The sequence below is a fragment of the Neofelis nebulosa genome, chromosome 3 (assembly GCF_028018385.1).
Source record: "Neofelis nebulosa isolate mNeoNeb1 chromosome 3, mNeoNeb1.pri, whole genome shotgun sequence".
NCBI classification, from domain to species: domain Eukaryota; kingdom Metazoa; phylum Chordata; class Mammalia; order Carnivora; family Felidae; genus Neofelis; species Neofelis nebulosa.
Genome location: NC_080784.1, coordinates 175,434,512 through 175,449,129, shown reverse-complemented (window position 1 = coordinate 175,449,129; position 14,618 = coordinate 175,434,512). Strand labels below are relative to the sequence as shown.

General features: G+C 45.1%; 1 protein-coding gene across 5 annotated transcripts in view; it reads left to right on the top strand.

Annotated features, from left to right (window-relative positions):
• The window catches only part of TBC1D1 (TBC1 domain family member 1), a 216,860-nt gene that overhangs the window by 161,137 nt on the left and 41,105 nt on the right, over positions 1-14,618 (top strand). For all 5 annotated transcript variants that reach the window (XM_058722869.1, XM_058722868.1, XM_058722870.1 and 2 more), the window contains one exon: positions 8,279-8,464. In XM_058722869.1, coding sequence (XP_058578852.1) covers positions 8,279-8,464 — 186 coding nt within the window. The remainder of the gene's footprint in view (positions 1-8,278; positions 8,465-14,618) is intronic.

The window sequence follows — 14,618 nt, the reverse complement described above, 5'->3', positions numbered from 1 at the left end:
ATTCCCAGCATGTTGAGCCCCTGGAGTCTGAGTTCTAGTCCTGGCTCCACCAGCTAATCAGTTCTGTATCTCGGGCCGTGCCATTGAGGGGGTTAAAAACAGACCTCGCTTACCAGGTGGTTGTGAGGATGAAATCACTGGGTACTTACAGTGCCTGGCACACGGTAACTGCTCAAAACGATGTGAGTCTGTATGTCTTTGAGCCTCAGTTTCCCCATCTGGGAAGGGGGTTGTTGAGCTAAGTCAGCTCATAGCGCCCCTTTCAGCCCTGAGTTTGTGTTCCTGTGAACTTGACCGTTTCCCCCTCATCGTCCAGAAGAAGGCAGGAAGCAAGCAAGGGTGTCTAGGGCAGTCGTAATGCAGTGGCTGCTGGTGGACAGTCCCAGGACACCCCTCCGACTGGCACTGACCTTTCGTGCTGGTGCTGGTGTTTTTCCACTCAGAGAGGTCTCAGAAAATCGCAAGAACCACAATTTGAAATCCAGTGTTCTGTAAGTGGTAATAGGAGAGAGCAAACTACGACCAAGCTCAGTGTTCTGTATTCCGACAGGCTGGATATATGTTCCTCTTTATAGTCTTATTGACTTCAATCCAGAAACAAGAGGCCTGACCTTCAGCCCCTTTGAAAAGTATCCGTGTCATTCCTTGCAGATGCAAAAACAAATGCTATTTATTTCAAAGGATAATTTTATCTCCTGCATTAAATATAAAAATTCATCTACAGCATTTTCTTCGTTCTTTTCAAGCTTATGTGGGCCTTAACTTTCGTTGCTGCCACCTCCCCGCCACCTGGGTGCTGTGTGCCTCTGCTCTCAGAGCTCAGCCTGGAAGGGGGCGGCCAGGGGTGCGGTGGCCTGTCCAGGAGGAGCCCCCTGTCCGCCTTGAGCCCTGGACCCTCCGCCTGGCTCTCTTCCCTGGATTTTCCACCACCATGCCGCCTTCACTGCTGCTCCTTGGAGCTGTCCTCGCAGTTCCTGAGCGGGTGGATTCATTCAGGGCTTTTGGCTTCCTCGACTCCCAAGTCCTCTTCATAGAGTCTTGGAGACTTCCCCCCACAGAGTTAATACAGAAGGGTATAGAGCCAGAGGCCTGCAGGATCCTTGCTTCTGTTTCTAGTTTCTGCATATCTTGTCTGCTGCTTTTTTATAATGTGTGTGTGCCCAACTTCTCAGCACACAGCCTCCCTCCCCTGCAGTGCATCTCAGGCTGAGAGTTAGGCTCACTGTTGAGTCTTCAAAGCTCCCTCGGCCCCAGCAGTTTGCACATGGTTTTTTACAGTAGCCCTTTGTTTTTCTGATTCACTAAGCTGTGCATCCCCTGACAGCCGTGGTACCTTCCCCTGCTGAAGAATGCATACATGAAATACACTGTCCTTAAAAACTGGAAAAACCTCAAATCTTCCGTGATTCCCAGTTCCTTACTGATTAATACACTAACCATTCAATGCTTTCTGTAATCTAGGCTCAACCATTCTTGTCTTGTTGTCACATACACACCATCTGCTCATTGGCCGAAATGGGTCATTGGCTGAGTAATCGCTAGTCACCTGTACACGTTGTTTCTGCCACCCTGTTTGCCTGAAATGGCTCCCGTCCCTTCCACCCGTGTGACTTTTCCTGTCCTTCAAGAACCACCACCGCTTCCAGAAACCTGATCCTGATGATGGTGGTAGGAAGAATGTTGGTTGCCATTTTATGGAATGCTTGCTCTGTGCCAGGCATAGGTACGTATTTAACGCTCACACTGCTCCAGAGACCTAGACACCGTTATGCAGATTTGTAGTTGAAACAGGCGTATAGCGAAGCTAGGTTAGTGGTGGAGCTAGGATTTGCCTCCCGGACATGTGCCCCCAGAGCTCACGCTCTACCTGACAAACAGGAGAGATTCATTTCTTTTGCTAAATTTCTCGAACACTTTCTCTGTCTTTCCTAGCAGTCATGTACTTCTCCCAGTCACCCTGTTGAAACTTGAGGGACTGTGTCCCATTCATATCTGCCACGTAGCAGGTGGCAAAAAACTTAGAAACATTTCTTTACGCCAAATGTTGTCTTTTTTTTTTAAATCCTGTTTTCTTACTGGTAGACCATTATATAATGTGACTGGAGAAAACGATGAAATCCTTTTTATTGTTACTGTTTTCCATAAAATATCCAAAGAAGTCATGGTAGGGTTTAGAGCAGCCTTGGGTAAATGACCTCTTTTGTTTGGTGACTGTCTCACGTGCACCTGCTGTGTCAGCCCGCACAGGCAGAGCAGGGAACATGGAAGCCTCCGCCCCCCGGGCAGCTGCCTCCTGTCCAAGGAGCGGGTAAAGCAGCTCGTGCTTTGTAAACAGTTTGACAGCATTCATGGAGGACTGCCTGTTCCTTTCTTAAATCTACACGGTTCTTTTACTTTGTTTTTTTAAGACGTTTTCTTCAGCTGTTGGTAACAACAGATGCTGCAGACGCTAATCCCTGTTGTTGTTAACTTTTCTGTAATTCTCATTTCCAAGGCCTATTCACGTTGTTAAAACAGAGGATTCAGAAACACTGGAATTTTAAACATTTCTTTTTCTTTTGGTGTGGCAGATCAGGAGTTTTGAGATGGAGAGAGTTATAAAGTGCTCTGTTGATGGGGCAACACAAAAATCCAGAATACTGGAGAATAAGGGCCCATCTCTTCATGTTCTTCCTGGAGCTCCCCTGTCTTACAAGGCACTTAATGTGTGATTTAATGTTCTGTCTGTAAAAGGAGGAGAGCTGCAGCGCAAGCCCGACAACAGCGTCTTCTGCAAGTAGCAGCGAGGAGCCCTGCCTTCCATGCTTTACTGAGTCGGGATCCGGGCAGATGCGAGGCTGTATGCGTGCGTGGTCCTGTCTCCCCTCCCCTGCCCTGTCACGGCCTCGGCTGTGTGCATACCGATGGTGCGCACACATCTGTGTGCAGAGAGAGAGTAAAGAATGTGGCAGTGCGGTTGCAGGAAAACAGTTTGGCAGCTAAAATATTGACACACCAACATAAATCATATTTGTGGCTCTGTTGAGAAGGTCACAGCAAGGATTTCAGTAGAGGTGATTGTCTCTCAAGGCCTCTGAAATGTAGCTGGTTTTGAAATTCTCAGAACCCATTGAAACCCATCGTTTCTGCAAATCTCTATGATTTAAGCATGCTACATCCTGTCATTATAGGACATGTCAAAATAGTAAAGTGTAATCCTTTGCTAGTGTGTTATTGTGGCCCTTGGTTTTGTGGCCTTGCAGAGTTCATAAGTATGTCTGTCAGTGCCTGTGGGCACCACAGTTGGGGCAGTCAGGGGCAAATCTCATTTCTCACATTTGGTACCGAGGGACTGGCACCCAAAAGGTGTAAGTGTTTACAGAGGTTTTCAAAGAGGGACCGCCAGACTGGCCTGGGGGTGGAAGAGCCCCCCGGGCCAGCCTCGACCGTACTCCTCCCTGTCAGCCTCTGTGCAGCAGCGGGTCAGCAAGAGTGTGGGTCAGGAAAGGAAGCCAGATCCCCAGTGTTGTTCTAAAGAATGTTAGAAACATCAAAGGAACCTCTCTTAGACCATCTAGCATACCCTATCCCAGGTACATATAAGTGACTCAGTAAATACTGGTGAAAATGGCTTAGGAATTATCCAAGTTAAAATAATGCACATACTGGGGCACCTGGGTGGCTCAGTCAGTTAAGTGTCTGACTCTTGATTTTGGCTCAGGTCATGATCTCATGGTTTGTGAGATCAAGCCCTGTGTTGGGCTCTGCTTTGACAGTGAGGAGCCTGCTTGGGATTCTCTCTCTCTCTCTCTCTCTCTCTCTCTCTCTCTCTCTCTCTCTCTCTCAAACTAAATAAACTTCAAAAAAATAATGCACATATTTATTCTTAGAACAAGGCTCTCAGCTGACTGTCCAACATCTTAATATTATTCTTGCCCTGACCCTGTCATTCCACTCAACCCCATGCATGTGAATACACATGGACTGTACCTCAAGCCCATGTGTGCATGCACCCATGAGAAAAGACTGTTAGAAAGCTATGCCCTTGACCCAAATCTAGATCTTTTTGCATTGATAAGAAAACAGCCCACTAGGATTAATTATACAGGCCAGATTTAGAACAAAGGATAATATGTTTAAAAATTGTTAATTATAAACTATAACATCAGTAATTGTTACCACATAAAAAGAATTTGGGTGAGGGGGAATATATTTTTACCCATTCCCAGGGTTTAGGAGAGGATTAAGTGATGGGGAGTTATACTTTGCATGGAGTTCTTGCTGAGGATGATTTTGTTTTCCTTCTCCTCCCCAGGTGTGATAGTTGGCAATGTCAGGGCGTTTTTGATGGTCACTCCTGGGGTGGGCAAATACTACTGTCCTCTGGTGTGTAGAGCCTAGGGAACCTGCTAAATCCTCTAAAATGCACAGAACAGTCCCCCGTGACAAAGAATTATCCAGCCCAAAATGTCAATCGTGCTGAGGCTGCGAAAAGCCTGCTGTCAGCTGTTAGGTTTATTTGGTGACCTTTACAGTGGATTAGCTTTTATTTCGTGAATTCAGAGGTGAAAGTAACACCAGGACTGGTCATTTTTCTTTGTATGCTGCGCTTGGCCTTGGCACCCCGGCTGAGGCCGGGACAAGCCGTGGGCACGTGTGAACGCCTCGATTCACGCAGTCGATGACAACAGTGCCTGCACGAAGTTTTAGCTGCTAGTGGTAGCAGCGAAGGGAGATGAGCTGATGTGCCCAGTACAGGGGGCTGTGGGAGGGAGGGCCAGGGGTAAAGCTGCCTGTGGAGAAGGAGCTCTGAGAGCCAGCGGTAGCGGCATTACCTGGGAACTTGAACCGCGTTGTTCAGCAGAGTTTCAGCGGCCAAGATGGTAAAAGAAAAAAGGGAAGACAAGAGCTCAAATGGAAGAGTTGAGGCTGCAGAATAAGATGAAATAAGAACACCGACCAGAATTCCTTCTGAAAAATGCAAACTCTCGGCCTCCCCAAAGATCTGCTAAACCAGAATCTGGGTTTTAGCAAGATCCCACGTGATGCTTGCGCATCTGGAAGTCAGAAGAGCCCTGGGTGAACGTTTTGTACTTCACGTCGTGGCCCTGACCCTTGCCAGCCATGCGGCCTGGCCCAGGTTACAAAACTTCACTGCACCTTAGTTATTCTGGCTGTAAAATGGGGATGACAATGTCACCTGGTTCGTGAGATGGTCGTGAGACCCAGACGTGCGTATTTGTGTTGAGGACTCAATGGTAAATGCTTACCAAGCTGAGCCATGACAGATAATAAGAAAACCAAGCTCAAGGAGAGCACATTAGGGAGGCAGTGCGTGTCCTCATCGCCAGGCAATGCCTGTACTCCTTGCAGATCTACTTCTTTGGAAGAAGAAAATAGCAAACACTGGAGCTTCAAAAGACTCTGGTTTTTGTCAGCAACCCAACTGGCAGAGAGTGATGGACCTGGGGACCAAACAGCCGAAACTCCCAGACGTGTTCCATCAAGTCCAGCCTGGGCTATGCTCTGTTCATTACCTTGCAGCGTCTGAAAGTCAGTAGGACTGTGCAAGATGCTCCAGAGGAGAAAGGCGTTGAAGAGGGGAGGGCAGGTTGGAGGCAGGAGGCTACGCGAATGAGCCCTTGACTGATTAGCGGGGTTTGAGAATGGGAAAGAATTTCTAGACCGACTGCTCCTTGTGCTCCGTCACCAGGTGGGTCCCTGGCTGCCTGCTCTGTGCACGTGAAATCATGTGTGGCGAGCCTGCCCCCCTCCCTGCCCTGCCCCCCCGCCCCACAGTGAGTCCGTCTCCCAGCAATCACCTTTTGGAAACAAGACCCTTGCCAGCCAGTGGGCGTATAAATCCTTCAATATGAGACGAAGCAGAACTTGAATCACCACCGCATTGTTCAGCGGAGTTTCAGTGGCCAAGATGGTAAAAGAAAGAAGGGAAGACAAGAGCTCGAATGGAAGACTTGAGGCTGCAGAATAAGATGAAATAAGAACACTGACCAGAATTCCTTCTGAAAAAGGAAGAACTTGAGCTATGTTGTGTTCAGGAACGACTAATGCTAACAGCTGTTGGGGGGGATTGGTTTGTTTTCTGAGTGTTTTGCAGAACATTTTTCAATCTCTGATTTACATCATCACAGGTTTGCATTATTTTTCCTCAGTTTTTTAATTATGAAAATTATTCATTGTCACAAATGTAGGAAATACAGACAAAAACAGCAAGCACGCCCAGACGTCGTACCCATCTAGTTGTTCTTTTAGTCAGTAGCTGTGTGCCAGGCACCTGCTGGGTGTCAGGGACTATGCCGGATGCCAGGGAAACCCTCAGGGACAAGGTGGCCTTGTCTTGCTTTCTTAGAGCTTACAGTTGAGTGGCTAAATCTTGATGTGTTTCCTTCCAATAGTTTTTTGTGTGCAAAAATAGCAAACATAGCTAATATTCACTGTATTCTTACTGTGTGTTCACCCCTGTTTCAGGTAGTGTATGTGATATGTATTAACTCAATCCCTGTAACAGTTCTGTGAGGGAGGTGCTGTTATTCCTGCCCAGCAGATTGGGAAACCGAGGCATAAAGAGGTTAAGCAGCTTGAAGATCACAAAATCAAAAAATGTGGAGTCTTGATGAAAACCCAAACAGCTTGGCTCCAGAGCCTGACCTTTTAATCTCTGAACTATACTGCTTCTCATAATATTTATAAGATAGAGATCATTCTGTACAGACAAGTGTGATTCCTGCTTTTATACTGACCATTACACGTGAGCACCCTTCTATAAGAACAAATGTGCACAGACTACCTCGAAGAGAAGAATTTTAATGTATTCATTTGTTTAATAGGATCATAAATAAACAGATAGAAATGTGATGATAAGTATTTAAGTGCTTGCAGAGACCACAGAGCATTCTTAATGCTTATCATAAATTATTTTAATCCAGTACCTTTAAGAGGAGTTAAGATGGACAAGTGACTTTAGGAAATGAAATGTTTTGTAGCTTATGTTTGATTTCTTAGATTTCATAGCAGCAAATCAAACCCAACCTTAGACAAAGATAATGAGAAGTCAACGCTAACAGCTGTTCTGGAAATTAATTGTCATGTGGCATTGTGTTGGAGCACTGGAACACTGGAAGAGACTGAATGTTGTGATCTGGGTGGTTGTGAGATTTGAGTTGTCTGAACGGCTTTTCACAGCATGTGTTAAAGACCATGGTTTTATTTAGATTCAGTTTAGACTGACATTCCCACGAATCCTTCGCTTCAGGTGAGGTCCGCTCACACAGGAGCTTTTGCTCTTCTCGGCTAGTTTCAGAGTGAGCAGGTGGGGCGTTCTTTCTGCTGGTCTGTAAGGTATCTGTGAGTTATAACAACCTTGTGTAGCAGTGGGGTCTGCAGTTGAGAAAGATACACATTCATGAAATGTGAAGAGATTAACTATAAATTTGGAAACCGGTGACATAGGAAACCTGAATTGTAGAGATACCTAGCAGAAGGCGTGAACTTCCAAATCAGGCAGACATCGGTTGCGATCCCAACACACCTGTGTATTCACTGCCTGACGCTGGGCAAGTTACTTTGCTTGGCTGAGCCTTAGTTTTCTCTTCAGGCTGATTAATCCCTGCCTCTGGCGTTGTCATCAGGATTAAATGAGTCTGTCTGTATAAAACTCCTGGCGTGGTGCCCAGCACTTGGTAGAGGATCCGTTAATGGTCACTGTTATTATTGGCTATTAAATATGCTTTCATCTTCTTCCAAAATACCTAGCCTTGTAACATAGTGGTTAAGAATGCACGTGGAGGCCAGACTCCTTGGGCCCCTGGTCCTGGCTCTATACTTCCAGGCTGTGTGACATTTGGCAAGTGTCAGATGTGCTCTCGTTTGCTTTTCTTTCTTTAAAACTGAATAATTACAGTAGCTACATTTGAGGGTGGTTGAGTGTTAAATAAACTAGTATCCATAAAGCCCCCAGGATGATCTGGTACAGAGTGAGCACTCTAGAGCGTTTGCTGTTACCAATAATACAGTCATTAACTCAGAAGAAAATAGAAATATTACACCTTTGAAAGTAGGTATCTTTGAACATTTCTTCAGCTCCTACAACTTTTGCTTACTGTTTGATGTATAATTTGATGGTTGTAGTTCACACCCAATTTATTTCAATGCATATTAAAACTTGAATTTTAAATCTGGTGATACCATTTCATGATATGCGAGCGAGCAGAATTTTCTGATCTGCCACTATGTTTAAATATAAGTCTTACCGTTCTGAAATGTCCTTTTCTGTCCCCAGATTACTCTGAGCTGGGAGAGCTACCGCCACGATCTCCTTTAGAACCGGTTTGTGAAGATGGGCCCGCTGGCCCTGTCCCAGAGGAGAGGAAAAGGACATCTCGTGAGCTTCGAGAGTTATGGCAAAAGGCTATTCTACAGCAGATCCTGCTGCTCAGAATGGAGAAGGAAAATCAGAAGCTGCAAGGTTGGTTTGCCATATTTTTTAGAACTAACAGGGCTGATAATCTTAATTTGTCTTGGCTCTGAAGTGAATCGCATCACACATAAGAATGCCATCTTTAAAAAAACAAACAAACCAAGACGCTCTAACATACATACATACATACATACATACATACATACACACATATATACAAAATATCTGTTTACTTTTTCAAAGTGGAGTTAGTGCTTTTTACTTTCTGGAGGCTTCATGATAACCTCACCCAGCGCATTAAATTATTCCTGGATGGTCGTTTGCGGCATAACATCTGGAACTTCCAAGAGACAACCCTCAAATGTAAGCTTCAACTCTCTGAAGAGTGTTTTTTTGTTTTGTTTTCTCTTTCCCTCCTTACTTTGTCCCCAGCTACAGTCTGTGCCGGGTGGTAGGTGTGAACTAATCCTGCACAAATCAGTGAAATTCATAACCTCACTCTATGTGCCTTTTGAGTGGGTTGCAGGTAACCTAAAGCAAAGAGGACGAAGCTTCAGCATTAGCTGAGTTCTAACTGAACCAGATTGAGATATTTTATAGACAGACTCTTTTAATGCTGCCGACAGCTTTCCAGAAGGCAGGTGTTAGCCTGAAGAGGAAACTGAGGCTCACGCCAGCCAAGTTCTTGCCTGGGGTTATGTCAGTATCAAAATACGACTTGAACTTTGAAAGTTTAGATTTTGTTCATTTCCTGTTTTCTTTACTGTTGCTTGAACCAAAAAATATTATCTTCATAGCGGCTAAGTGAAGTGGGTGGTATGGTGGAAAGAACGTGGGTCCCGGAGTATAGAGAGCTGACTGGATATAAAATACTGGCCATTTTGATGGGGAAATCTGAACATACTCTTTCCAAAGGAGGCTGTGCAGGCGGTTCACTTGTGCCGCCACAGCCCAGAGCAGTTTGGCAGTTAGAGCACATTTCATTGAATTTACTCCTTGGCCGCAGATCTTCGTCTTTTATCTTGATGTCTGCATATAGAGCTGAAGGTTATTAAGGCACCAAATCTGGTAAGGTTCATAGTCCACCAGCGTATGTCATCTTTGACCAAAAACACGAAGCCAGATACAAAGTAATAAGACCTTTGAATATGAAAGTAGTTGAGCATTTGGCGTGGGCTACTTACAGGTGCTGTGGGCTCTCCCTGTACCCGGTATTGAGGCTGAGAGACCCTCGAAGTGCTGTGGGAGAGGGTGCCACTGTGAGGGGAGTTTACTGCAGTGATTGCTAAGATTTCTTCCAACTCGGTTTTTCTACCATTTTCTTGGGTGTTCTTGAAGGCAGTTCTAAAAGCAGATGCTTGAAAGAGACTTGACAGTGATCACATCACTGAGGGTACATCAGCTACATGACTGCTTTGGAGCACAGGACTCATATTCATGCATATATTGGGTTGGGGTCTTTGTTGAAGAGCAGAGAGGCAGTTCTGTTCATCATGTAGGCCGTAAGTCCTAACACTTCTCCGGGCCAGTCTGCTTGCAAATGACAGCCACGGAAAATCAGGGCATAGCTGTAAAATGGGCATCGCACCGGCTGGCTTCTTGGGACGTTGGGGGGCATCATGGCTGCCATCGAAGAGACTGATCAGTGTGCCACGAGAGCAAAGCTTCTGTGAAGCTGTGTAAATGATGATTACAGACAAGAGTGAACAGGGAAGTGTTCCCTAAGGTGACCTGGAACACCTGGCCAGGTGTTGCATCAAGTTCACTGGGCCTTGCCAGCATCTTGCCACCGCTTCCTCATTCCATCTGGCGGTGGTCCATCCTGTGAGGTCTTGCATTCTTGCTATTCGCATTAATTTCTCTTTTTGTCTCTATAAAGTTCAACATATGTGTTCACCATTGTGGTGAAAGCACAATAAATTGTTTAATTCAGAAAGCATTGACTGTTTCTGTGAGTACGGTACCTATATTGCTAAGACACTTCATCATCAATAAGAGCCTGACCGTGAATTGCCTAAAAAAACATCTTGTAAGCTTTGTTGGGGTGGGATGGGGGCAGAACTTTCTCATTAAATACAGAAGCAAGATTTGACATGAACCAACCAGGAGTATACCATGTACTAGAGAGACAGTCATTCTGCTACACTGTTTGTTTGTTTAACTTCTTTTTAAAGGAAAGTTAAATTGTAGCTGGGTGTGGGATGTGGTTCTTGTAATTGATCTAGTGTTTAAGCTAGATTGCATGCTGTTTGAGAAAGAAATGAGAAGAACGTGTGAGGAGGTTCTTCCATGGTTAATTAAGCCTATTTCCTAGATTAAAAAAAAATTTTTTTTAATGTTCATTTATTTTTGAGGCAGAGACAGAGCATGAGTGGGGGAGGGGCAGAGAGAGAGAGAGAGAATGAATCCAAAGCAGGAGAGAGAGAGAGAGAGAGAGAGAGAGAGAGAGAGAGAGAGAGAATGAGAATGAGAATGAGAATGAGAATGAGAATGAGAATGAGAATGAGAATGAGAATGAGAATGAGAATGAGAATGAGAATGAGAATATGAATCCAAAGCAGGCTCCAGGCTCCCGAGCTGTCAGTACAGAGCCTGACGCAGGGCTCGAACTCACGGACCTCGAGATCATGACCTGAGCTAAAGTCAGATGCTTAACCGACTGAGCCACTAGGCGCCCCATCCTAGATTTTGAATATGTGGATTAAGTATCTGTTACTATTCGGGAAGCATTGCATCTGAGCAGGAACCAAACCACATCATCTAAATTCTCTTCAGTCCCTTATAGGCAGTTGAAAGCTGAATTCTAATTTCCCCAGATAACTTTTAATGGTTCTGGGACCAAAATACATTGCTTGTCTCCCAAGCCAGCAGTCTCCACCATGTCCCTCTGCAAGGCCATTCCTCCCCTATTACAAATGAAGATGTGAGAAGCCCAATGCAGGACAGGATGTGTGGTTCAGTACAACCATGGTTTGGGGTCAGAACACTATTGCTTATCTCACTGACGTAATTCAAAATTTCATGCTTCAGATTAAAGTGTTACACTATATCTGCATAATGGTATGATAACACATTGAATTTTGTATTTTAACTGAAATGTAATTGATATTTTTTTAAAGGGTTTTTCCTGGTTAAGCAAACGCATTGTGTTGGTTATAAAAAAATAAATAAATAAAGACTGTGGTTCTTCTAACATCCCTACAAGTTTGGAGGTCACTTAATCACTGATGCTTCCAGCCTCTTAGCCTTTCCTTACTAAAGTTTTAAGAGATGATGGTAATTGGGGCGCCTGGATGGCTCAGTCAGTTGAGCAGCCAACTTTGGCTTAGGTCATGATCTTGCAGATCATGAGTTTGAGCCCCGTGTCAGGCTCTGTGCTCAAAGCTCAGAGCCCGGAGCCTACTTCAGATTCTGTGTCTCCCTCTCTTTCCCTCTGCCCCTCTCCCACTCATGCTCTGTCTCTCTGTGTCTCTCAAAAATAAATAAAAACATTTAAAAAATTAAAAAAAAAAAGAGGTGATGGTAGTTGGAAGAACATTTTATTTGTGAAGGCAGTCACTAGCGACGCAGGATTGGGGACAGGCAGCTACAGCCCACCCTGTGTAAGAGACATAAATCAGACCTGAACGTCATTAGTCCGAAGTCTGAGTAGGCTCATACATTCATGGTAGATGGTAATAAGTGTTTTAGATGAATCTTCTGTAAGGTTACGTTTGCTCTCACGTAGTCCTGGTGTCCCATAGCCCCAGAAATACTCAATCGTGGGTTTGTAGACCCTTATTTAATATTTTAAACAGTTTGGTCTTGTACATAAAGGCCTTGTCTGGGAGCTTTGACATTTGTTGCAAGCGTGTACCATCCGCGTTGCTTAATAAGACATTTTGGAGGCTCTGGATTTTAGGCAGCAATGTTAGGATACTCAAACTGCAGGATGGTGCTTAGGCCAACAGTAAAATACATGGATTAAGCCTTTTCAGCGGAATCTTCTGGCTAGATGTTATTGTCCTGTTGAGTTCAGAGAAGGCTCCTTGCATAGCTTGCTGGGCTCTTTAGTGCAGCCAGACAGGCTCACAGCAGAGCTCACTGTCAGAGAAATGTCCCTTGGCACTGAGAGCCCAGTGCTACCTGCAGTCACTGGCCAGCAAGGCTAGTCCTGAACCTGCTTTGCCACAAGGTGGTATAATGGGACCTTAAAAAAATGTGTTCTTCAAAGTGAGAAGGAAAAGAATAAAGATGGTAGGTAGAAAATCGCAAGAGAGGCGGCACCAGGCCTGGAGTCACTTGACTACCCACCAGCCAGTAAATAACTTAGGGCAAGCCCTGTACTTGCTCTGAACTTCAGTTTCTGTGTCCGCGAAGTGAGAGGCTGGATGAGGGACGTTTTCAGCACCATCTTTTCTTGCATTTGTACTTGAAGGCAGTAATCGAGTCCATTAAGTACATAATCCATGCATCACAAGAATAAGGTCTTACCATTAGGGTAGAGTTAACTAGATTAACTGAGTTAGCCTTTGCTCAATTTCTAACACGGAAAAAGAAAATATTTTATTTCATGTTATCAGCACTTAGTTTGTAAAGCAACATTTTAGACCTTTCCTTATTTGTCTTTATATTTTTGATAATTTGTGAGTACTTGCTGATTAGCAGAAATTTTTGGATGCTTGGTATATTTCATCTCACTGAATCCTCACAAGACTAACTCAATGAGGTAGCTGTAATTCCCGTTTTAAAAATAATAGGCACTGGAGTTCGGTGTAGTGGTTGGACCTGGAGGAAGGTATGGGGGGGAGGGGGACTTTGGGTCCTGCTCCAACACCTCCGACTTCTGTGGCCCCTCCTCTACTCCTGAATCAAGTGGGGATGGGGGTGGGGAGAGCGTGTGGACTTTCAGGGGGCTGGGGGAGGACACACTTGGAGGAGCGGGGGTGGGGGGAGCACTGGGACCTTCAGGGAGCTGGGGGAGGACACACTTGGGGGCGGGGAGAGCATGCGGACTCTCAGGGGGCTTGGGGAAGACATACTTATGTGATGTCTGCATTGACTTAGCAGTTTCTCTAGGACTATGAATGGCTGTATGTCAGTAAACTTAACTGTTGAGATGCAATAGACAAACTGCATGAGAGGTACAGTTTGCCAAAACTGAAATGAGAAGAAAAAGATCTGAATGGCCCTGTATCTGTTAAAGAGATCACATTTGTGTTGAAAATCTTTCACTCGAAAAAACTCTAGGCCTGGAAAGTTCCCCTGGGTTCTGTCAAACATTTCAGGCCCCTGATGGATACATGCCTAGTCGCAGAAAAAAGATGTGTAACCATAAGCCCCATAGTGCGATGGAGAAGGGCAAGGGCCCCAGGCCCGCCCCACCTCCTGCTCAGGGACCTGGGAGTTGCTGGTCAGCCTCTCGGCCTTGGTTTTCTCAACCAGCACCCTGCCTCAGAGAGTCATTAAGATTAACTGCTGCTGAATATAAAGTACTTAGGACATATATTTGTTTATTATTATCATAAAGACCACAGTTGATCGTCTCTGCAGAGGCCTGTGTACTGGCTCATTTAGCTGGGCAATGCTATGTATTGTCAAGATCTGAGACCTGAGGTGGGATGGATTTGGGGGCTCACGACATCACCACTGTGTTGAAATAGAATATCATGGTTTTAGGTGGGAGTGAAGTTGTCAGATTTAATCCTGAGAATCGTCAATTTAAACTTTTCCTTTATCGATTCCCTGCCTCTCCCCCCGCCCAACCCCAGTTTGGTAATCCAGGTATAATTCTTAAGCAGTTTAAGCTGAATAAAGTTGGTGGGAAATAACAACTACCTTCGTACATTTGGGGCGATGTCATATGAAAGGGAAGATTTATTCTGTTGAGCTGCAGGAAGCAGAAACATGACGAGGTAGAGGCTACCTAAGAAGGTTTGGCTCTAAATAGGGAGGAACTGTCCTTGGAGAGGCTCTCCCGGTTCAGATGAAGAAATTGTGTTCATCTCTAACCATGCCAGGCACCAGGAATCTTAACGCATAGCTCCTGTCCTTAAGATGTTTGCAGTTTAGTAGGGTAGCTGTGAAGATTGATAGAACTGGACAGGTATGGGATATATTTTAGTAGTGGAGCCAACAGGTTTCTTGGGGCAGGGCGGGGCGTTGTGCAGGGGTCAGAGAAATAAATCAAGGACACCTACTAGGCATACTCAGCTTTTTCTAA